Here is a 24,798-nt window from a genome sequence, read left to right as displayed (position 1 = left end):
AGCATCAGCTCTGCATGCTTCCTCCAGCGCCGCTCCTGACATTCACACAGCAGTATCCGCCAGCAGTAGGTTGCATGTGCTAGGGGTGCAACTAGCCCCCAGAACATAATTGTAAATAATATCCCAGCGTGTGCAGTGTTTCTGACTCCTACTGAAGTGGTTGTAGTGTTCCTTCTTAATATCAAGTACACTCGGGTCGAATGCCGGGCAACATCAGCCGGTTCATTAAAAACTGGTCGCCATTGGACTTGTATGTATGGCAGCCGGTCTGACAGAAGCCAGCCATTTGGCATGCGCAAAAAAAAAACTGGCTCCTAGATTTCAAGCAAATTTGTCAAGCCCTGTCCTATGAACATTGCCACATTTTTAACCCCTAAGATTTGGATATGTGAATATACTGTATACATAAGAGTTTTGCCTTTAACATCTGTAGCATACAGTCGTGTTTATTGTAAACCAGAAGCTGAGAACTGGTAGCGGGTAAATACCAGCGGGTTCTTTTTAGAAACCGGTTAGAGCAAAGCCTGGGTTAGTTCTAGAATAATATTTGGTATTTGCTTGCTATGGAGAAACTGGCTTTTGCACACTTCCAGAATACCTTTTGTAAAGTTCTACCAAAGTTCTGATTGTTTCAGCAGGAATGTTGAAATTCTTGAAATATGTTTTTAAACTTTCATGTATAATTTCCCCCAGATGTTTTTTGGAAGACAAGTGTCAGTAAAGCGTTTAATTTGCAGTCTTGGCGCTGAAATCCCAAATGGTGTTGTGAGCCCTGCCTGGGTTCTCTCCTTCTGGACTATAGAACACATCCCAATACCCTTATCTCTGTAACGGTAATGTAGGGGTTAGTGGGGGACACGCTATTCCATACATCCAGGAGTGTAAAATGGGATTGGCGCAGTGTGAATTTTGTCAAACGGACCAGGTGACATGGCTATGTACTGCCAGCTACTCAGGTGTTTCTCCCCCCCCCCCCCCCCAATGCTTAAGAGCCGGTTCACATAGGCATGACCCGACTTGCCGGGGCGACCTGTGAAGTTGCGGTGCGCAGCTCGCACCGTGACCTCAGAGCGGCATGCACAGACTTCATATCATTGAAGTCAATGCAGGTTGCTCCAGGTCGCCCCAAAGTAGCTCAGGACCCTTTTTCCAAGTCGGAGCAACTTGTGTCGCTCCTATTAGAACGGGTCATGTGCTAACCTATGGCAGGCGACCTGCGGCGACTTGTCAGGCGACCAGGTCGCCTGACAAGTCGCCCCAGTGTGAACCGGCTCTTAATGAGAAATGATCACTTTTTGTACTTTGCAACTACACCTTATGTGTAATGCCATCGCCATTTGAGAGTTTGCAGTACATTTCAATAAACATGAATGTGAGGTGGTTGCAAAGTGCCAATGCTTGCAAAACTCTGCAGGCAGCATTTTGTTTTACTGCAACCTGAGATGCCAGGACAACCCCCAAGGGGGGGGGGGGGTTACCTGGTTGACTAAGTTTAGCCCCCTTTGAGAATTTCGTTTTATTGCTGTTTTTTCCCACCCCTCGTGCTGATACTGCTTTGGGATGTCCCATCTATCAAATGAAGATATGAAGCCACGTCGATGAACAAAAGAGAACTAGATTTTTGTATTACCGTAAAATCCTTTTCTCTGATGTTCAATGACGGGCACGACGGTACCCACCCCCCTCTATTGAGTTGGGTTATGTTATTCTGACACTGCTTGTTACAAAACTGAGATCCTAGAGCAGGAAGTGGGAGTATATCCCATGGGACTGCCCTATAGGCGTAGTTAAAGCGGAGTTCCACCCTAAATTTAAACTTACCCCCATCTTCTCGCTCCGGGTCACCTGAAAAACAAATAGACAATCGCAATTTTTTTTTTTTTTTTTTTTTTTTTTTTTTTTTTTTACTCGCCTCCTTTTAGAAGAAAATATACTTACCTTACTTCCTCTTCCTACCCTCGGCGGCCACAGTGATTCGTCACTTCCTGGCTTTGCAATGATTCCTGGGAGCTGAACGTCATCGCTCCCAGGAATCAATGCTCCTGCATCGGCCCAGACGTCGGTTCCGGGGCAGGCGCCGTCATACCCTGCTAAACAGCTTCTGGGCATGCCCAGAAGCTGTGCAGGGATGATGCTGTCGCACCGAAAGTGACGGTGGGGCCGGTGCAGTGCATCGTGGGACCGAAGAAGACAGAAGAGGATCGCGCTGGCTTCAAGCTGCCCACCCCTGAGATGGCAGCGCTGGACAATACATTTTCAAGGTAAGTATTTCTTCTTGCAGGTAAGTACAACCCGGGACAGATCAGAGGCTAGCCATTGTGGAATGCACTAGCCCTGACTGTCCTGGGGGGTATTTTATTAAAAAAAATGTCCCAGGGTGGAACTCCGCTTTAAGCTTTGTTAACCCTAATCCTAAGAGCAGCATAACCCATAACCCATCTGTTAAAGATATGAAGATGTGTCTGTCAATGAACATCTGAGATAGATATTTTACGGTAAAACAAAAATCCATTTTTTTTTTTTTTTTTTGGCAGTCTGAAAAAGATGTGGGATTAGGTTTCCGTGCAGTGAAATGCTTATTCTTATTTCACTATACAAAAGGGAATAATTGATGGCCAGTCTTTAAAGCGGAGTTCCGGCCTGAAAAAAAAAAAAATTAGATAAAAATACCCCCGGGACAGTCAGGGCTAGTGCATTTCAGAATGGATAGCCTCTGAACTCTCCCAGGTTGCACTTACCTTTTTAGAAGAAATACTTACCTTGAAAATTTCTTGTGCAGCTGAAGCCAGGGTGTCCTCTTCGGTCCCAGAATACCCTGCACCGGCCCCGCTCGTCAGTTCTGATGCAGGCGCGTCATCCCTGCACAGCTTCTGGGCATGCCCAGAAGCTGTTTAGCAGGGAATGACATGCCTGTGCCGGTGGTCCGTGAAAAAATCATACCCATAAAAATTCCATACCCTCATCACTTCCGGTGCACCTACGTCATTTAACAGCTGAGGAGCTGACAAGAGCGCATGCTCGGAGGGTATGGGATTATCACGGCAGTGCGTGTAACGTTACACTTGCGCCAATTACATCAAAACAGTTCGGCTGCAATATGAGTCATCTCCGCTCCTATCCCATTCACTTCCCTGATGTCGGCTACTAAATGTAAAAGCGGCGGCGGGTGTATGAATTCTGACATTTAGATTTCATACACCCGCCACTGCTTTTACATTTAGTAGCTGACATCAGGGAAGTGACAGGGATAGGAACGGACATGAGTCATATTGCAGCCGAACTGTTTTAATGTAACCGCCGCAAGTGTAACGTTACACACACTACCGTGATAATCCCATACCCTCCGAGCATGCACTCTTGTCAGCTCCTCAGCTGTTCAATGAAGAATCCGAAGCTGTGAGCATGCGCACTGCTACGCTGCTCAGCTGTTTGACAGGAAGTGACGAGGGTATGGAATTCTAACGAGGTATGGTTTTCTAACGTTACACCGGAAGTGACGAGCGGGGCCGGTGCAGGCGCATTGACTCCTGGGAGTGATGACGTTGAGCTCCCAGGAGTCAACACAAGCAGAAAGTGACGGCGCGGGCCGTGGCCACAGAGGGAGGAAGAGGAAGTAAGGGAAGTATATTTTCTTTAAAAACAAGGTAAGTGAATAAAAAAAAAAAAAAATTTAATTATCTAATTGTTTTACAGGTAATTTAGAGCAAGCAGATGGGGGGGGGGGGGGAACATTTTCAGGGTGGAACTCCTCTTTAAATCTGTTTTGATCAAAAAGACATTTTCTGCAGTGTCCAACAGGGCTGATGTTGGTTGTTTTTAAATTCCATGGCTGACCCTCAGTTCGTGTGTGTGTGTGTTTTTTTTTTTTTTTTTTCTCCTCCTGTATGCACTAGCGCAGCATCCCCAGTTTAGGAGATATTCTAGGGAGCAGCAGCTGATGACATCACTGGCACATGTGCTCTGAAGGAACAGCATACCCATGCTGTTTCAGAGCCCTGTGTCGCGGGAGTGACCTCATCGCAGCTCGGCCGTTCAAGTGGCTGCAAAGGAAGGTCAGGTGTAGATGGAAACCTGCAGTGGGGACAGCGCGCTGCTGGAGGGCTTCCTTTCAAGGGTAAGCCTCTAATAATATGCAATGCAATTTTTTTTTTTTTTACCACTTTAGGGTGGTGGAACAGGAGCTCTAGCTTGGTTATAGTGGTTCTACATTGAAGCCAGTAACTAAGTAAAGGTGCCGGTGGCTGGGCAGGGTGGTGTACTCAGCTGGCGCTTTGATTTGGTTGTAGCATTTTTTTTTTTTTTTTTTTTTTTAAGAGGTATCCATGACCAGCGGAGAATAAAGGTCTGTCACATAGCAATAAAGGTCACAAAGTCGTTCCAAATAAAATCCAATACATTTAAAGTTAATCTTATGAGAAATGGCAAGGAGCTTTTCTAAATTTCCTCTATCAACGTAAAGATGCTGTATATAAACGGGGAGATAAAGTGATATGTAGATTTCTCACTGTTCTAGTCTTTTCACACACAAGAAACTTGATAAATGTATATTGATACTATATTAAAACAAAAAAAATACTTTTTTGCTAATAGGTGTCATCATGAATGAGTCGGAAAGCCTTTCCAATCTTCTGCAAGTATGCACCCGCAAAACAGAAGATTTTGTGCAGCATCTGGACTCCAAGCACATGGTATGGCTGATGGAGATAGAGGAGGCAGCACGGAAGATGTTCAGCAAGTGAGTATAAGGATCAGCACATCATCGGCTAACCTATCTCAAGCTGCAAATGTTTTAGTTAAATTGTCTACATCCTAATTACAATTCAAACCCTAATGGAAATGTCCTGCAAAACTCCTCTTTTGTACCGCAACAGTCCTGTGCCTTTTCCAGATGTCTTATAAATATTCCTTCTGTGCAGTGTAACCAAAAATCACCATAACAAATGTGTCTTCAAAGTCCTTTTGAAATCAATGCATAAAACTACCCCCCAAGAAAACAAGTCTGTGTATAAATCAAAAATGCAATATAAAGAGTGATCCACCACAGTGTTCTTCGATCACTTAATGACCCCAAAAAGTGAACACCACCACTGGCTGGAAAACCTGCTCACCTCACAATGAGATCAATCAGCTTTGTATATAAACACTCCTGCAGTCTCCTGCTACGGTCTCCTCTCCTGGTATGAGGCTCTGCAAGCTCCTCCTTACTGTTTTGCAAACCTCATGCAAGTACAAAGGCAGGCTACATAGTGCTCTCCATTTGAACAAAGTTTATTAAAAGCCCCCATATAATAAACACTTAGCAAAAATAAAATCAAAAGCGCTTGTAATCTCTGCTCACCACTCAACACAAATCTCAGTGGCTGTGTGACATCACAGGCTCGGCTCCTCCTTCCTATACATGTGTCCACTTATTGGGCTTCTTCGGTATTTGGACAGTGAAGGATATCGCTGATTGTATCTCTCATACTGTTTTCCAGATGTCTTTTCAATAAACGTTTTTGTTTTTTTCCATTTTCCTGAGTTGTGCAGGTTGCTGCGATCGGTGGGTTTACTGTCTGAAATATATTTACAGCTGTCTACTTTGCCAACAGTGACTTCACTGCTGAGCCAGAACTGATGCCAAAGACACCATCTCAGAAGAGACGACGAAAGAAAAGAATCTCTATTGTGCCAGATGAAAATAGGGATCCGAGTGGGCGCAGGTAATTGCTGCTCCAATAATGATACTTTGGATCATTTATATACAACTCTTTTTGTTGATCTCTGCCTCACTGTGCTTATTTTCGAACAAAACCTCAAAAGTGCCACAACAGCTGTGCTTTACAAGGTTGTGAACACTTGAGGTGATCAAACTAACAGTAGTGACATATGCGGGCATCTTGTGGAGATAGCCCTTATATTTTTATCTTCAGCTAGGTATCTTTTGGGCCTGGGAAGTGCCTGAATCTCATGCTATACCCATATTTGGTGCTAATAAGCCCTGTCTAGCCAGTTTTCATGTGGAATCCTCTATAGTCAATTAAGGTACTTTTTTATATGGGATTTTTGAAGTTCGAACAGCAGAGATAATATCTGAGATTATGGACAACTACAGACAAAAGTCGAGAACTTGTGTAGAGGGTTGCCCAGGAGCTGAAAAAGTACCTTATGACTAAGCGGTTAGTGTGGCAGTTATTTTTCAGTAATTCAGGCTTTGTTGACATGTTCATGTGACCTGTTGTAGCAAGAAGAGGCAAGGTCTGGGGCGCCTTAGCAATATTTTGCTTAGTGGAGGTGATGTCCAGTGCAGCAGCAAGAATTTAGTTCTTTAGCACAGATAAGTACCGTAGGTAAGGCTTTAATTTAAAGATACTTTCTCTATCGCTCATCGACAGATGCAGCTCTTCTTCTTATTCATAGACTCAGAGTTATGCTCCTCCTTCTAGGCATAGGCACGAGGCGGAAAACAAACTTGCCCACGCCTATGGGTGCTGTCCCAGCAGGCATAATCCCTCAGGCTCTGCTATTCTCAAACAGTTTTGTTCTTCCTAGTGTCAGGGATATGACCTAGCTTCCTGCTGGGACTTCGGTCTTAGCTATAACAGGGAAAGTGTGTGTTTATTTTTTTCTTTTTGTTCCCGAGAACCAAGATCCAGAGGAACTAAAAGCAACAGCCAGCTGTGGTATTCGTGCTGGATAATCTAAATCCTTAAGGTCTCCCAGCCTGGCCAGCGTGCGTGTGCAGGTTATAGTGCAGAACTAGGCCTCGCCACGATAGGGCCCCCCGATGGATGGGGACGAGCTTGCGAGTGATCAGTCTCGTTGGGATGCAAACGACCTGGAGACGCAGCTTCCTTCTGGCTATTAACAGCACCTCCATCCCGGGTGGGAGGTGGTCTGTTTCGGAGTGGCGCCCATCTGGTACCGTGATATGGTAAGTAAATTGTCCCCCCAACCGCCCCTGGAAGTCGTGGGGTGGGCGTTGGCCTCTTCCCTGGAATGGTTGGACCTTAGGGGTTCCCTGGCATCCCTTCTAGGGGAGGTTCCCTAGAAGCTCTGCAGGCCGCCATTAGGACTATTGTTATACCCCTTGGCATTTCTCCCTCCTGCTCTTTGTGTGTACACACACACACACACACACACACAGGTTTTGGGGGTCTGCAGTATTAGGGGTGGGACCGCGGTCTTAAAGGGACATACACAAAATTTATTTGCAATGGAGTTTCAGGATAAAATTTCACTTGCAGACCCCCCTGGAAACTACTGCGGGACCCTCCAGTTCAAAGTTGCTACCAGGGCCCCCATCCTGTCGATCCCGTCCAGGTGGGGGAGGTTCCCTAGAAGCTCTGCAGGCTGCCATTTTCTTGTAGCTCGTACTGAGGAAGTTCAGGGGCCGTGTTGGTACACCTGGTGGACATTTTGCGGTGGATTCCCATTGAAAATCACTGGCAGCTATCCATAGATGCACTGTCAGCAGTCCTGGAGTCTTGTCCCGGGTGGAGGTGACCTTTAATTGACTAAGTGCTACAGAACGCCTCCCGCCTACCCCAGCCTCATCTGATGTGTCAAGAATCAGCCACTGCAGACGTGGGTCTCCCTGCCCGGTCTACTACTTTGCGCCCTGTCTCCTTTGATAGTGAGGATGACACTTCTCCCTTTGCCACCGCGCAAGAAAAGGCGCTGGTGGACGCATTGGTTTCTGTGCGTGGAACCCTAGAAATGGAGGACGCAGCTGCGACTGAGGCGCAGGTTACGTTTGGCACTACTACATAAGCCATCCAGAGCGGCAAAGGTTTTTCCCTTGCCTGCGTATTTTGACAATATGGTCAAAAAGGAGTGGGCTGCCCTAAGTGGGTTGCTAGGCGCTACCCCTATAAGGAGTCTTTTTAAAAAGTGGACTGTGCCACTTACGGTGGACCCTTCAGTCTCCAGACTGAATAAAGCTACCATGATTCCAGTGGAGGATTCCCCGTCCTTTAAGGATCTGGCAGATAGAAAGGTGGAGTCTGTGGCTCACAATATGTACTCCCTGGCGGGGTCTGCACTAAGACCGGAGTTTACTTATTGCCCTTGTGTCCCAAACTTTGACTGAATGGGTTAAGTTACTAACTGGAGGGGGTCAAACTTCCCTCTGCCTTTGCAGAGCTGACGAACCAGTTGGTTCAGGGGCTGCAATTTCTTTTGTGATGCCTCGCTGGATGCAGCTCCACTATTGGCCCGACTGTCTGTTTCGGCTGTGGTCATCCGGCGTATGCTTTGGTTAAAATGCTTGTCTGCGGATCAGACGTCAAAGGCTTTGACTGATCTACCTTTTCAAGGTGATCCCCTGTTTGGGGCTACCCTTGATGACATAATCAAAGGTCTTACAGGGTGTAGGAGTACCTTTCTCCCACAGGCTAACCCTGGTCGTAGACGGGGTCCCTCCTTTTTAGCATAAAGTTTTTTTGTTTTTCGTCCATCAGGGTCAATTGATAGGGGATCAAAGTCTTTCTTGGCACTCTCGGGGGGGGGGGGGGGGCTCCAAGCAACCCTGGTCTGGAAAACAGAAGTCTGGTTTCTCCAGACCACCGGATAAGACCCCTTTGGCCTGAAGGTGCGCCCTCACCCGTATGTGGGGCGGGGGGGGGGGGCGTCTTGGCCAGTTTCTGGACCTGTGGCTATCCCGCATACAAGACAAGTGGGTTCACTAGGTCATACGGTCCGGTTACAAGTTCGAGTTTTGATTCTTCCCTTCCAATGTGCAGCTGTCCCCGGATCGCTTACGACTCTTTGGGGCAGTACAGGACCTGTTAGAACAAGGAGTAATAGTTCCGTCTTTGGAACATTTTCAGGGCTTTTACTCAAACCTGTTTACGATCCCCAGGAAGGAAGGCAAGGTGCGTCCTATCCTGGACCTAAAGTCACTGAATTGCTTCGTACGAGTTTAGAAATTCAAGATGGAATTCATTCGCAAGGTGGTGGCTTCCCTACATCAGGGAGATTTCATAGTTACATAGTGAGGTTGAAAAAAGACCTCAGTCCATCCAGTTCAACCTATGATTTCCTGGCCTACATAGACATCATAGATGCCTACCTTCACATCCCAATATGTTCAAGACATCAACGGTTTGTGTTTTGCCATGGGAGAGGATCACTATCAGTTTGTGGCATTACCCTTTGGTCTCGCCTCTGCTCCTCGGGTCTTCACTAAGGTGTTTGCTTCGGTCCTGGCATTGTAACGTCAGCGGGGAATATCGGTCCTGGGTTACCTGGATGATCCGATTCTTCGTGCAGAGTCTCCCACGGTGCTGATGACAAACTTTAGAAGTCACCACAAGAACTCTAGAGGAGTTTGGGTGGATTGTGAACCTTCAGAAGTCGTCCCTGGTCCCTTCCATGAGAATGGATTATCTGGGTCTGACTTTGGACTCGTCCTCAGCCAAGTGTGCTTCTTCCTCTGGACTCCAGACTGCGATTCAGTTTTTGCTGTCCAGCAAATTGTCATCTCTTCGGACTTGTATGAGAGTTCTGGGACTGATGGTGTCACACTTCGAGGCTTAATTTCACACGTACCATTTGAGAAGGATTTCCTTCTGGAGGGTTTAAGGATCCAAATTCCCTGGACAACCAGATCCAGGTGACCAGGGGGTCCCTGTTATGGTGGCTTTTGTCCCCGACGCTCAAGCAAGCTAAATCCATCCTCCCCCTATATTGGACAGTGATCCCCACAGATGCCAGTCTGTCCAGGTGGGGAGGTGTTCTCGGCAAGCTTTCTGCTCAAGGGGTCTGGTCCCTGGAAGAATCCCGGTTACCGATCAATGTTCGGGAGCTGAGAGCAATCAGGCTTCGTCTAGTCCACTGGACGGTGTGCATTCAGCATTCGGACAATGCCTCGGCCATGGCTTATATCAATCGCCAAGGGGGCACCAGAAGTGTCCTTGCGTCCTTGGATGGTCTCTCTAACCAGAGGTGTTCCAGACGTAGATCTGTTGGCGTCTCGGATCAACAGGAAAGTGCAGAGATTTGTTGCCCGTGCTCAGGACCCTCTGGCAGACCCCACAGATGCACTGGTGGCTCCGTGGGGTCAGTATCCGCTGCTGTACGCTTTCCTCTCAGGTTGCTGCCTTCTTCGCAGGATCGAGACAGAAGGGATTCCGGTCATCCTTGTGGCTCCTGACTGGCCTCGCCGAGCTTGGTACGCTGACCTGGTCAGACTAGCCGCAGATGTTCCTTGGCGATTTCCTCTCGGGAGGATCTGCTGTCTCAAGGCTCAATCTTCCATTCTGCTTTACAGTTGCTGGCTTTGATGGCTTGGCTGTTGAAAGCCAGGTGCTGAAGGACAGGGGATTGTCTGTTTCAGTGTTTCCCACTCTGCTTAACGTGAGAAAAGAGACTTCCAGAAAGATCTATCCTCTTATGTTGCTGGTTGTGAGTCTCTTGGGGTTCCCCCTCGCTCTTACTCTGTGGCCCTGATCTTGGCCTTCCTTCAACTGGGAGTTGATCAAAAATTGGCCCAGAGTACTATCAACGGTCGGGGTTTGGCCTTGGCGATTTTCTTACAAAGGCCCCTAGCCACTCATTCCCTGGTGTGTAACTTTATCCAGGGGGGTGCGACACTTGGCTCCTGCACTGTGACCTCCGTTGCCACCTTGGGATCCTAATGTGGTGCTGTTGGTTCTCCAGACACTTCCTTTTGAAAAGATTTGTGAGATTCCCCTGCTTACCTTATCTCAGGTGGTCTTCTTGGTGGCTATTACTTCTGCGCGCAGGGTGTCGGAACTGGCGGCATTGTCCTGTCGTCCTCCCTATCTGGTGGTTCACAGGGATAATAAAGTGGTGCTTCGTCCGATCTATCCTTCCTTCCGAAGGTGGTTTCCATTTAAATGAGGACATCGTGTTACCCTTGTGCCCTAAGCCTAAGGAATTTGCACTGCATACTTTGGATGTGGTTCGGGCAATCAGGGTGTACTTGTCTTTTCGAAAGTCAGATTCGCTCTTTGTTTGTTCTTCTGATGGACTAAAAGAGCTGCCTTCATCTGCTTTGACAATTTCCAGATGAATCAGACAGACGGCTGTGCAGGCTTATTCAATTAAGGTCAGGTTCCTCCTTTCCCTGTTAAGGCGCATTCTACTCGGGCGCTTAGTGCTTCCTGGGCCTTTTGTTATCGGGCATCTGTGGTTCAGGTTTGCAAGGGGCCTACCTGGTCGTCTGTTCATAACTTCACAAAGTTTTAGAAGGTGGATGTGCTGGCATCTGCAGATGCCTCCTTTTGGCTGCAAAGTTTTGCAGGCTTCCGTTTTTAGGGAGTTTTGGTCTCCCTTGAGGGTGTTTAGTGTTTTTTTTTTTTTTTTTTTTCCCCCACCCCCCCCCCCCCCCCAGGTGGGCCTCATCCTGTTCTGATGAGTCCTATGTTGCCTGGTTGGTTGTGGTTTTAGCTTTGAGAAATTATTTTCTGCTGTTCCCACCCCTCATGTTTTATGGCACTGCTTTTGGGACGTCCCTACTGATATGAAGAACAGAGACTGCGTCCGTCAATGAACGGTAGAGAAAATTGGAGTTTTGTCTTACCGTAAAATCCTTTTTCTCTGAAGTTCGTTGAAGGATGCAGTACCTGCCCCTCTATTTTGAGTTTGGTATTTTTTTTTCCTCTGACACAGCTTTGATACAAAACTGACATGCTAAAGCAGGGAGAGGGTAGACCCCGTTGGACTGCTAATGGGCGTAGCCAGAGCTTTTTTTTTTTTTTTTTTTCTGCCTAGTGTCCTACTTCTGTAGGGGGCAGTATAACCCTACTGTTATGTAGAACAGAGACTGTGTCGAACTTCAGAAAAAAGGATTTTACGGTAAGACAAAAATCCAATTTTTCCACCTAGTGCCTATCCCTATGAGCTTATGAATAAGAAGGGCTGTGTCAGTCGATTAACTTCAGAGAAAAGGATTTTACGTTAAGTCCTTACAAAAATCCAGTTTTACCAGCTCAGAAAGTAGTTTAAGTGGGGCTCCATTATAGAGATGCTTTGTCCCATGCTTAAAGTTGTTCTAAAGGTAGGTTGGGGTTTTTTTACCACTTCAATGCAGGGCACTTTCAACCCTTCCTGCCCAGGCCAATTTTCATCTTTTAGTGCTGTCTCATTTTGAATGACAATTGCATGGCCATGCAACACTGTACCCAAACTAAATTTTTATTTAATTTTTTTCCCCACAAATAGAGCTTTCTTTTGGTGATATTCCATCACCACTGGGTGTTTTCCTAAATAAAAAAAAAAAAACAAATTTTGTTTGTTTTTTTCTTTGTTATAAAATTTTAAGTATTTGCCTGCACTGATGGGTAATCCTGGTGGGGCTCTAGTGGACATCCCAGATGGGTGTGCACTGATAATCAATGTGCTGATTATTAGTGCAGACCCCCCCCCCCTTTCAGGAGAGCCACCGATCCTCTACTCGTGAGTTGTCAACGTTAACTGAGGAAAGCCGATAAACGGCACTTCCTGGTTACCATGTGATCAGCTGTGATTGGACACAGCTGATCACATAGTAAAAGCCTACATCATAGGCTCTTTACCAGGATCCGAAATGTGGTGTCAGGGATACACCGCACCACCGATCGCCACTCAGCGCGCTCCTCGCGGATGCGCGTGAGCGGCTTATCTTGTTGGGACGTCATGACGTCCAGTCAGGATAACTTTACCACTTTGCGACCATCATTCTGCTATATGGCGGGCTGGAAGTGGTTAAAGAATTAAATGCATTAGGGTAAACAAAAAAAAATTTATTCCTTCCCTCCCTCTTAGACTCTTTAGCTTCATCCAGAGATCTGCATGAGAGCAGCAGCTCGCTTGGTCTCTCTCTCCTCACTGACGCTCACAGCAGCAGAAGCCAGTCACAGCCAGTGAGGAGGGGGCAGGGCCGAGGTGTGTTTGGACAATGTCAATTCACAAGAGTGTGGCTCAGGAGCAAGCCTGCTTGACTGCACCCATAGCAATAAGTTTGCTATTGGGAGCACTCGGCAGAGGAGGGAAACCAGGACCGCCATGGGGGACCCAAAAAGGAGGATCGGGGCTGCTCTGTGCAATGCCATTTCATGGAGCAGGTAAGTCTAACGTATTGTTTGAAGGGGAAAAAAAAAAAAAATCACAACCCTTAGAATCAGTTCAATGCAGGGTTTTCGCTTTATTTTAGGAAAAAAGGTTTCCGAAAGAAACGTAATGTCTTCATGTTTTTTTTTTTCTTTTTTTTTTTTTTTTTTTGTGCTTGCTGACCTGGGATGAGCATCTGTGGAAACATCTCCGGTAGTTTTAAGATGTGCTTGGTGCTTTTCTTTATATTTGCTTATTTGTATTATATGCACAGCTCAAAACAATGATTGTTTTTCGCAGGATATCCAGAAGACGAAGCAGCGCCAGCTGGAGCTCATCTGTGCGCAGGCTCTCCATCAAACAAATTAAACCACTAAATGAATCTATTCAGGAAGATGCTGACCAGCCCAAGAGAATGACACGGGCACGTAAACAAGCCAGCACAGCATGCATGCCAGTATCAGAGAAACCACTGCAAGATCTTTCTAATGTATCCAGTGATCGCATCTTGCAGGTGAAGATCAGTGCTGAAGAACGCCGTAGTGCAGAAAAGCGATGCGAAGAGATGATTGCATTGGGCTCAGTAGAGAAAAAAGAAAATCCAGAAACTATTGTCCCAACTGTGCCAGACGCTCCTCCTTCAGTGACCATCGCACAACCTCTTGATCCTATCACCCCTGAAAAAAATGGTCGCACAGCAGCTAAGTTAAAGATTGCGGACAGCTCCACACCGAAGGTTTCTGATAAAGAAGTTATAGATTTGACAGATTTGACAAGTAAAACACCCCAGCGTGTTGAAGCTGCTAAAACGCCGTCATTAGATTTGTCAAGTCACAGCACAACACCTACAGGCTGTAAGTCAGACCGACGCTCCGTGCGTCGCAGCATTGTGGGTCGCAAGTCTATCAGCTGTCATCCTTCCTTGGCTAACCAGTTCTCCCTAGCCAAGAAGCGTGAAAGCATGACTCGAGAAGCTGTCCGGAAATCCATTCGTCGCTCAATGTCGAAAAAGAGAGCTACAGAGAATTCTGCTGCATCTAGCTACAAGAGTTGTAAGTACATCTCTGCCCACCCACCCCCCATCTTGAGATACTGAAGCCCCACTTATCTGTCCAGTTATGTTAATGATTTATAATGCACCCAAGACTTTGGTCTTGACAAAAGAGAAAATACTGGAATTATTGGAGCATGAAGGTTTCCTAATCTTTATTACAAAAATCACCACAGGTTTTCTGAATTTACTTATAGCTTGTTACTTGCTTTCTAAACTTGGTACAATTTTGCAAAAGCTGTGGCTCCAACTCTGACTCCAAACTTTTGCCCCCACCCTACATCCACTGGGCACATTTTAACTGAATTGTAGGGGTGAGGTCTGATCCCACTCTGTAACCAGTCTCAGTTGCTATATGAAAATGGAGGAAACACTGCAGAGGCACAGTGTTGTGTCCTAAGAGAATAAAAGGGACCCTTTTTTTTTTTTTTTTTTTTTTTTTTTTTTTAAATTGATGGATACAGCTCCTGATGTTAACCATTTGGTTATACTGCCCCCTACAGGAGTAGGAAGCTGGGCGGGAAAAAGTCTGGCTACGCTTATGGGCAGTCCCAGGGGGTATACTCCCTCTCTGCTAGTCAGGAGTAAGGACCTAGTTCTTTGCTGGGATCTCCGGTCCTGGCAATTTATTTTTTTTTAGACAGATTTTTTGTTTCCTGTGAGATCCATCCCTTTCCCCCTCTATTTTGACAGAATTGTCATTAAAGAGTGGGGACAACCAAAGTGTCTCCTTGGGGTCCCCAAGCGGTTTGCTAGACGATTCTCCTATGAGGAGTGACATAAGTAGTAGACTGTTCCACCAGGGGTGGACCCATCAGGTTTCCAGAATAAACAAGGCAACCATGATTCCGGTTAGTCCTCGGCCTTTGAGGACCTGGCTGACAGGAAGGCGGAGGCTGTGACCCGCAGATTGGCCTCTATAAATTCGGCAGTGCCGGAAAAAAAAATGGAGAGTAACTGAGCATGTGCGGAGCAAGGTGAGAGTGTATTACTGGATTTTAAACAGTGTAGACTTATTTTTCATGTTTTCCAGAGCTATACTTGCAAAAGGGGCCAGCCTGAAGTCATCTAGCAGGACTTAATTTTCTGACTAAAGTTCTACTTTAATTCTGCTTTTTTGTTTACTTTTTTTTTTTTTGCAGACCAGAGCTCAGTTGAAGTAGTGGATGAAGAGGTCACTGTTCAAATTAGGTGAGGAAAATGATTGCTTGTGAGAGAGTTTTGAATATTTGTTTTCTTTTCTTCTTCGTGTAAAGCTTTCTTTTGTTCAGCCAGCGGACTGACTGAAAAAAGTAACTGATTCCTCCATCCCAAACAAGTGAGGTAGATGAAGGAATTCCCACCTCTCTTCCGCTCCCACTGCTGTCAAAATACACTGAGCTGCAGATTAGTTACATTTATAGGGATTAACAACCTGTTTGGAAGCCGTGAAAATGAAAGGGAGACTGATAGTGTGTGTACATATGCACAGGCACACAAACTGTATTTAGCAGAAGTTTTCCTCCATGCTGGACAACCTCTGACCAACCTCCAGGATTATATGCCGAACAGTAAATATGTGCCCAAATGCACACTTGACAGGAAATCAATAGAATAGTTGGGTATAAGGTTCACACGTCCATAACTGGGAGATGGAAGTAGATGCAAATGGATGGCAGGAGATCCTCAACTTTGAGTGAAGTTGAGGTAATGGATCTGCAGAAAAAGCACCTTCATCCACAAGAAGGGCTAAAACCAAATCAATGGTAAATCCAGCACATGGCATGGGCTCCTAAATCCGTAGCTCTAGGCAAATCAGATTGGGGGGGGGGGGGTGGACTGTGGTGCTTGCAAAAAAAAAAAACAGTATCCAAGGTGCAGGATTAATTGACATTGTTTATTCCAAAAACCTATCCAAACTTACACAGAGGTTATGAGGAAGCAGCTCCCAGGACAGGGTGATATTAACCACTAGGACAGCAGCAAGCCACAGGGTGTTGAAGATCAATGAGCTTAATGGAGGTGAACCATGCCGCTGTTGGCATCTGCGTGAGCTCCCTCTCTGCTCCAAGCCAGGACTGCAGTGGGTATACGCGTTTCTGGGCTTCGCCCCCCCCCCCCCTTTTTTTTTTTTTTTTTATAGCTTCGACATACTTGTTGCAGTTCTTGCTTGCAGCACGGAGAGACAGAGGGAGCTCAGAAAGATGCCAATGGTGGCCTGGCTCTCCTCCATTCAACTCAGTGATCTTCAGTTCCCTGTGGCTTGCTGCTATTCTACTTGTTGATCGCCCTTTTCTTGGAGCTGCTTCCTCATTACCTCAGTGTTATTTTGGATATGGTGTATTTTTTTTTTTTTTTGTGACTTCATTGATTGTATGACCAGGTTAAGGATTGTTCTTGTATGTGATGGTTGTGTTTTTAAAATTGTGAACGAAAATCCCAAGTGGTATAATAAATGGTGCGAAGATTTTTCAGACTTGTATTTGTTAAATCTGCTGCAGGGCCGAAGCTGCTGAAACTGAAGAACCTGCTGAGGAGGTAAGAAACAAATTACTTATTTTTCCTTTAACTATGATCAGATGTGACATTTTTGTAGTAATATGTGGTGTTCTACACATTCTGTGCCATGCCCCTTTAGAACTTGATCAGGGTTCTTTTAAATCATTCTGTAAACTATAATGAATGTGAAGCAGAGGTGGAGATGAGAATGGCTTGCAGATTGTGATTAGGTGGTTCCAGAATGCCAGGTTTGCAACAATTGGGGTTTATGACAAGACTTAAAACTGAAGTAAACCTATCGCTTTAACAGTTTCAATAAAGTTACATTTACGGCACGAGTTCGAAATGTAACTGTCACGTTGGTTGTGCTCTCAACCAGACTGTCAAACCATCCAATGGCTGGTGTCCTAACTGATCACGTGCAGCATCATGGCAGTTAAAGCTTAAACCGAGGCCAAGATGGCAGCTTCCTTGGTTGAAACGGATAGGCGGGTTTACTTCCACTTTTAAACTCTTAGTTAACTAAGTTTCCTAAGGTAACTAAGTTGACTCTCTAAAGTAGAATAACTTTCTATTGCTTATCCCTACAGATGGATATATTTAAAAAAAAATACCATTTTAAAAATGTATGGAAATTGTCTAAGCTCACAAATTTTGTTTTTGTCTATTCTTTAGGCTCCGTCTGCTGACAGTCCCAGGCATTCTGTTCGGGTGCGCAATTGTAAAAAGATTCCAATTAGCAACCCACCAGACTCTGATGAGCCACAGAGGATGACGACACGACAGTCATTGACATCAAATGGTGGTAGGATTACTATTGACTTTTTTTTTTTACATTTCAGTGACATTCTTGACAGATGATCTTCATAGGAATTAGAATGAAAATAGCTTATATTTGACACTAAGCTCTTTTGCTGACGACGCTATAGCAGAATGTCAGCTACAGCGCTGTCGGACATTTTTGGGAGAGCGTCTGACGTCTTCCCAGAACTGCACCCACTGTGGAATGCACCCAGTGTACTGTGATCGCCGGTCACAGCAACCCTTTACCATAAGATCAGCTGTGTCCAATCACATCAATGTAAACACACTTGCTGGTTATCGGCATTACTTTCGTGGTTAGCTGATGACCGGCAAGTGTGAAAGGAGACCTCTACACTGATAATCAGGGCACTGATCATCAGTGTTCTAATTATTGATGCCAGTCAGTGAAGGAGAGAAATTATCTGTTTGCAAAATGTATTATAACCAACTAAGAATGTTTTGTGTGGGATTTTTTTTTTTTTTTTGCCAAAAAAAAAAAAAAACCCCTGTTGTGACTGAATGCAACCAAAAAAAAGCGCTAAATTGTGTGTGGGGAAAAATATACAAATTTCTTATGGATACAAGTGCTGTATGACTGCTCAATTGTCATTGAGTGCGACAGCACTGAAAATTGTCCTGGGCTGGAATGGGGATGTGCCCAGTAGGCAAGTGGCTACGCTGAACTCTGGGCTACTGAAGACAGATGCTCACAAACTAAGTAGTAGGGAAAGGGAAAGACTGGCTGTGGTTTGTTGCAGGGGGGCCCTCAGACAAGGTAATGTTTTTCTAGGTGACAAATACCCAGTTTAACAGAAAGCTGTAGTGATGATCAATCCCCATAACAGAGTACTGTTTAGAAAGTAATCTACAAGGCTGAAATATCACTCTTCTTCCTGCTTGCATTGGGACACTTTCTGTGCAGTAAAGCAGCACACCTGTGACCTGTCAGTCAATGAACTTTTCTATTTCGTTCATTGACTGACACAGCTCCTGTTGTTCTTAACCATTCAGTTATACTGCCCCCCTACAGGAGTAGGACACTAGGAAGAAAAAAAAAAAGTCTGGCTACGCCTGTGGGCAGTCCCAGGGGATATACTCCCTCTCTCTGCTATAGGTACTAATTTTTTTTTTCTGCCTAGTCAGAAGGACCTAGTTCCTTGCTGGGATCTTTTTTCTTCTTTTTTTTTTTTTTTTCTTTTTAGATAGAAATCTTTTTTTCCTCCTGGATTTTTCCTGTGAGATGAGATCTACTATCAACTGCCAGTTTCCCTTACAACAATGGTGGTGGGTGTCCGGTTGGGGAGGTGTTTTGGGCGCGGATTGTGCTCAGGGGGTCTGGACTCTGGCGGACCAATAAACGTACTGGAACTTCGGGCGATCAGACTTTGTCTGGCTCGCTGGATGGTTCGTCTTCAGGGTTGTCCGGTATGGTTTCAATCAGACAATGCCATGGCATATGTCAATCATCAAGGTCGCCGCCATTTTGCTGTAGCCTGTGTGCTCAATTCACGGTGGCCATGTTTGTGCAGTCCGGCGGCCATTTTGCGATGGTTTTCCATTAAAAATAGGGGTAGCCATGACAGTGGAGCCCTCTGGGCCGCAGTGTTGGCGGCGGGAGCCCCTCATCCCCTGGTGCGGACTCATGGATCTTTTCACTTCCTGATCGCTGCACGTGGGAGTGCAGATTATCCTGATGGCTGCAGGTTCCGGTTTCTGCTGGGTGGTGAGTCTGATGGGGTCCTCTCCCTCTCTGCTGAGGATCGATTAGGTGCTCTGTTACGGACGACCGACTGGTGCTGCTGGAGCGGTGGAGATGTCCCTTAGCAGTGTTTACACCTTTTTTCTTGTGGGGTCCCCCTATTGACTCTTTGAAGTTTTTGGAGCACATTTCCTCACCTGATCCCCTCTGAGGCTGCGGGGCCCAACCATCCATCGATGCACTGACGACGATCCTGGAGTCCTTTGTGTCCCGGGTGGAGGTGTTTTTTTGGGCGTCGGGCTAGCGAAGAGGGCCCCCCGCCACATCTTTCTCCTCAGATCTTATTCGGCCGCCGTGGACGTGGGTCACTCTGCCTGATGCCCCATACACACGTGCAGATTATCTGCAGGCTCTTGTCTGCAGACTTACCTTTTCTATGTAGTGCAAGGGCCTGCCGGATTGCATACAAATTGAAAGTGTTTAGGTTTGACCTCATATTATATGGTTTTGGTAAGTCTGCAGATAATCTGCACGTGTGTATGGGGCATTAGTTCTCAAATAGTGAGGATAATTCCTCCACTTCTGCCACTGTGCACGAAAAGGCACTGGTGGATGCACTGATTGTGTCTGTGCGTGAGACCTTAAGAACAGGACGCAGCTGAAGCGGCAACGGAGGCGTCGGTTCCCTTTGGCACTCACAAGCCATCTAAAGCGGCAAAGGGGTTTCCTTTTTCTGCCTATTTAGACAGAATTGTTGCTGAAGAGTGGAAACTGCCAAAACTTCATTTTGTGGTCCCTAAGCGATTTTTTTTTTTTTTTGAGAGTACCTTTCTTCTGCAGGCTCCTAATGGCAAGGACCTTCGTCGTTGGTGTGGACCATCCTTCTCAGGTTATAAAAAATGTTTTCATCCCTCGGGCAACTGACAAGGGATCAAGTCTTTCAGGGCCACCTCTGGTGGATCCAAGGGAACTTGGTCTGGCAAGTCGAGAGCGGGCTTATCCAGACCCACGGACAAGGCTCCTCCAGCATCGGGGGGTGGGGGGGGGGACGTCTTGCCTTGTTTCTGGACCCGTGGACTTCCCTGGTACAAGACAAGTAGGTCTACGAATTCATACGGTCCACCTACAACATCGAGCTTCGCTCCTAAACCCCCCTTCCGGCAAGGTTCTTTCCTTCCAACTTGCACCTGTCCCCGGACCACTTACAGGGTCTGTTTGGGGCGGTAGACCTTTTTACGTCAAGGGGTGATTTTACAGGTTCTGACATCTGAATAATTTCAGGGTTTTTACTCAAACCTCTTTACTGTTCCCAGGAAGGAAGGCAAGGTGCGTCAAATCCTGGACCTTAAGGCGCTGAAATGCTTTGTGCGGCTGCAGAAGTTTAGAATGGAGTCCATTCGCACAGTGGTGGCATCCCTGCTTCAGGGGGATTTTCTTGCCTCTATCGACATCAAGAATGCTTACCTTCACATTCCAATATGTGTCCGACACCAGCGCTTGCTCTGCTTTGCTGTGGGAAAGGAGCATTATCAGTTTGTGGTGTTGCCCTTTACAGGGTTTGTACGGTCATGAAAAACCTGGAAAGTTATGGAATTTTACAATGGCAATTTCCAGGCCTGGATAAGTTTTGGAAAAGTCATGGAAATTTGAGAGAAAGGCACCACTCAGTGTAGCAGATGTAAATAATTTTATTGACACATATTAAGAAATTACATGGAGGTGTAAGCGTCTTGTCTTCATAGCTTGGCATCCTACCGGGTCTGTGGTGTTTCCGTCCCTGAGGCTGGCCAGCAGCCGGGAGATGACACTAGGGGAGAACCAATCAGGGGACTCAGTCAGATTGAGGCGGCAGTGAAGCGCATACCTCACTGGAGGGCCGCACGAATGTGATGAGGGGGGGGGAGACCGGTTTCGAAGCATGCGTGAAACGCTCCTTGTTTAGCCGTCCTCTGGTGGACGCTACAGACGCGCTGGTGGACCCGTGGGATCAGTATCGGCTGACTTGCGCCTTTTTCTTCCCTCAAGCTTCTGCCAAGACTTCTACGCAGGATCGAGGCAGATGGGATTACGGTTATCTTGGTGGCCCTGGACTGGCCTCATTGGGCTTGATACACCGATTTGGTGCGGCTGGTCGCCAATGTACTTGGAGGCTTCCTCTCAGGGTGGATCTTCTGTCCCAAGGACCTATCTTCCATCCTGCTTTAGTCGCTGGCTTTGACAGCTTTGCTGTTGAATGCCAGATGCTAATGGATAAAGCTTTGTCTGAGTCGGTGATTCCAATTCTGTTAAAAGCTAGGAAATCTACTTCTAGGAAGATCTACCATCGTACATGGAAGAGGTACATTGCGTGGTGAGAGTCTCTTGGGGTTCATCCTCGTTCTTTTTCAATGGCTCGGATCTTAACCTTCCTTCCACTGGGGTTTGAGCAGAAACTGGCCTTTAGTACTATCAAGGGGCAGGTGTCGGCCTTGGGGATCTTCTTTAAACTGTCTTGGCCACTCCCTGGTGCCTACTTTTCTTCAGGGAGTTCGGCACTTGGCTCCTCCAGTGCACTCTCCATTACCGCCTTGAGACCTCAATTTGGTGCACAGTCCTCCAGAAGCCTCCCTTTTTAGAATTTAAGATTCCCCTGCTTACAATGTCCCAGTAGGTGGCCTTTTTGGTGGCTATCGCCTCTATGCGCAGGGGCTCGGATTGGCGGCGTTATCCTGTCCATCCTATTTGGTGGTTCTCTTCCCCCCCCCCCCCCCCCCCCTCTTCCTGTTCGTTGTCCTTTCCCAAGGTTGAGTTTCATTTGAATTAAGACAATTGTGTTGCCTTCCCTGTGTCCCAGGCCAAAACATCCGTAGGAAATTGCTTTGCATGCCTTCGAAGTTCAGGCGATTAGGGTGTACCTGGCATTTATGGAGTACTTTAGGAAATGTGACTTCCTGATTGTGCTCATGGATGAGCCTCGTAAAGGGTTGTCTGCTTCCTCTGTGACCATTTCCGCTTTCTCTGCGATCATTTCCAGGTGGATCAGACGGTAGTTCAGGCCTATTCCATCAAGGGTCAGTTCCTCCATTCCCTGTCAAGGTGCATTCTACTCGGGCACTCAGTGCCTCCTGGGACTTCCGTCATAAGGTGTCAGTGACGCGGGTTTGCAAGGCAGCCACCTGGTCGTCAGTGCATGCTTTCACAAAGTTCTATAAAGTGGATGTGTTTGTATCTGCGGATGCTTCCTTTGGCCGCAAAGTTTTGCAGGCTGCTGTTTAGAGGACCTGGTACTCTTTGAGGGTGTGTTTGTTCTTTTCAGGTGAGTTCCAGTTGTTTTGGTTGAGCTCCTGTTTACCTGGCTATAGTTTAGCCTTGGGAATTTTTTGCTCTTCCCACCCCTCATGTTTAACACTGCTTTGGGGTGACCAAATGGTTAAGATTTAGAGCTGTGTCCGTCAATGAACAAAAGAGAAAATGGGATTTTTCACTTATCGTAAAATCCATTTCTCTGATGTTCATTGACGGACACAGCACCCACCACTCTAGAGTTGTAATTCTTCTGTCACTGTTTTGTAACAAAACTGAGTACCTATAGCGGAGAGGGGAGCAAGTATACCCTCTGGAACTGCCCATAGGCATAGCCATTTTTTTTTCTGCCTAGTGTCTTAACTCCTGTAGTGGGCAGTATAACCCAATGGCTAAGAAGATCAAGAGCTGTCTGTCAATGAACATCAGAGAAATGGATTTTACAGTAATTCAAAAATTCCATTTGTCATATTTAACATGACACATAGTACTCATATTGGTGGATCTGAATTGTGTACAGTTATGTTTATTAAGCATCTATACTGTTAGTCTTTATGATGGATTTGTGTATACCAAGCCAAGTGTATTTTGTTTTATTTTTTTAAAACTTCAACATTATTGAATTTTGTCCATACAATAACAGAGCATATAACACCGTACATGCAGATACCATAACAGGATATACAAAGCAATCACAGGAGTTCAGAGAGTGCTGTATCATAGAACTATAAACAGCAGAAAACTGTAGAGAGTAAACCATAAAATAACGCTAGCCGAAAAGGCAGTGGCATGATGTATCCTATCGCTCCTAGCAAATCAACTAAAAGAACGAAAAACATCAGAAGGTGGTCAGTACAGCAAATAGTTCTCCAAGCGGTGGGCAGCCCCTGGCTTCATAAGTTTGTATAAGGGCAGAACTTGATTAATTAAATTCTTCCAAAGATCGAGAGGGACCCTGTCGGTATGTATCCACTGCATCGCCACAGTTTTCCTGGCATAAAACAAGAGTCTAAATTTTTTTTTTAGGCGAGACCGAAGATTAATGTTTCCAAGGATCCCCAATACACACCATTTGTGGTTACACACATTAGGAAGGCCAAGAAATGTGGAGATGAAGTGGGTAACCTGAGACCTGAAGGGTCTAATTTTAGCACAGCCCCATAACATATGAAGTAAGTCACCAGAGCACTTATGACACTCCAGGCCGGGTCTTTCATCAAAAAATTGTGAAAATGTTAGTCCTGTAGCACAGATTTATTTTATTTTTTGCTTTTCTTTCCCCCTAGTGTTCTAGGGCAATGTTAATATTATGTTACATCCTTTATTTTACAGAAACCGGTCAAGAGACAACTGATGATCAAACAAGAAGGTGCTTTTCCTTTTATATTATCTCTGTAAAAAAAAAAGTCAGCTAGTTTAAAACTTGGCTTTTAGATAGATATAGATATAGATATATATATATATATATATATATATATATATATATATATATATATATATATATATATATATATATATATATATATATATATATATATATATATTATAGTGTATATGTGTGTGTTTTTATTTGTCTGCTTAAAGTAGTTGTATACCCTCACATATACCCAGTGAAGTGACTAGCCTCATGTGATAGAGATATTAAAGTGGTTGCAAGGTTAAAAAAAAAATGCATTCTCTTCATTAAGGAATTTTTTTTTTTTTTTTTTCCTCATCGTTTGACACACATAAAATTCTTGACTATTGGGTTATACTGCCCCCTACAGGAGTAGAACAGTAGATGGAGCGTACCGTCAAAGGTGGATCATCTGGGTGCAAGACTAAAGTCTATAGTATTTCCGGTGGAGGAGTCCCCGGTATTTACAGATCCCATGGATGGACGGGTTGAGTCTCTGTCCCGCCATTTGCATGTAATCGCCAGCTCAATACTGAAACCGGTCTTCGTGATCACTCTGGTGTCACTGACCATAGCGAAATGGGCGATGTTATTGAAAGGGGACTTGGAAACGGACAGAGCTAATGGATCAAATGATCCAAGACCTTCTGTATATATGTGATGCGGCTCCACTGGTGGCCATTGTCTGCGGTGGGTGTTGTGATTAAACGCATGGTGTGGCTGAAAAGCTGCTCTGCGGACCAGACTTCCAGAAAGGCTCTTTCTGACCTTCCCTTTATGAGGGGGGGGGGGGCAAACTTTTTTGCTTCCTCCTTGGATGAGTTGATCAAAGGCCTTTACGGGTGGGAAGAGTACTCTTCTTCCCCCAATCCACCAAGAGCAAGGCACCGCGTAATAGGCAGGGGCTTTCATTTACTGCTCATAAGCGGTGCAGGGGAAAGGAGCTTTTAGCCATTCGGGTCTTCTGGGGGTTCCAAGAAGACCTGGTCGGGTAAGCTGAGAACAGGCCAGACTTTCTGGGTTGACGAACTGATCTGATCGGGTTACAAGATT

The 24,798-nt window shown here is 45.8% G+C and overlaps 1 protein-coding gene across 1 annotated transcript in view; it reads left to right on the top strand.

Annotated features, from left to right (window-relative positions):
• The first annotated feature begins 4,594 nt into the window (after nt 1–4,594).
• Nucleotides 4,595–24,798, top strand: part of INCENP (inner centromere protein) — a 55,265-nt gene continuing 35,061 nt past the window's right edge. The window contains exons 1-7 of the mRNA XM_082270655.1: nt 4,595–4,735; nt 5,592–5,702; nt 13,336–14,087; nt 15,229–15,277; nt 16,567–16,603; nt 17,240–17,369; nt 23,682–23,718. Of these exons, the coding sequence (XP_082126781.1) occupies nt 4,599–4,735; nt 5,592–5,702; nt 13,336–14,087; nt 15,229–15,277; nt 16,567–16,603; nt 17,240–17,369; nt 23,682–23,718 (1,253 nt within the window). The 5' untranslated portion in view covers nt 4,595–4,598. The remainder of the gene's footprint in view (nt 4,736–5,591; nt 5,703–13,335; nt 14,088–15,228; nt 15,278–16,566; nt 16,604–17,239; nt 17,370–23,681; nt 23,719–24,798) is intronic.

This window comes from Pelophylax lessonae, assembly GCF_965119305.1.
Source record: "Pelophylax lessonae genome assembly, chromosome: 10".
Taxonomy (NCBI): Eukaryota; Metazoa; Chordata; class Amphibia; order Anura; family Ranidae; genus Pelophylax; species Pelophylax lessonae.
The sequence above is the reverse complement of the archived record's forward strand: the minus strand, read 5'-3'. Positions and strand labels throughout refer to the sequence as shown.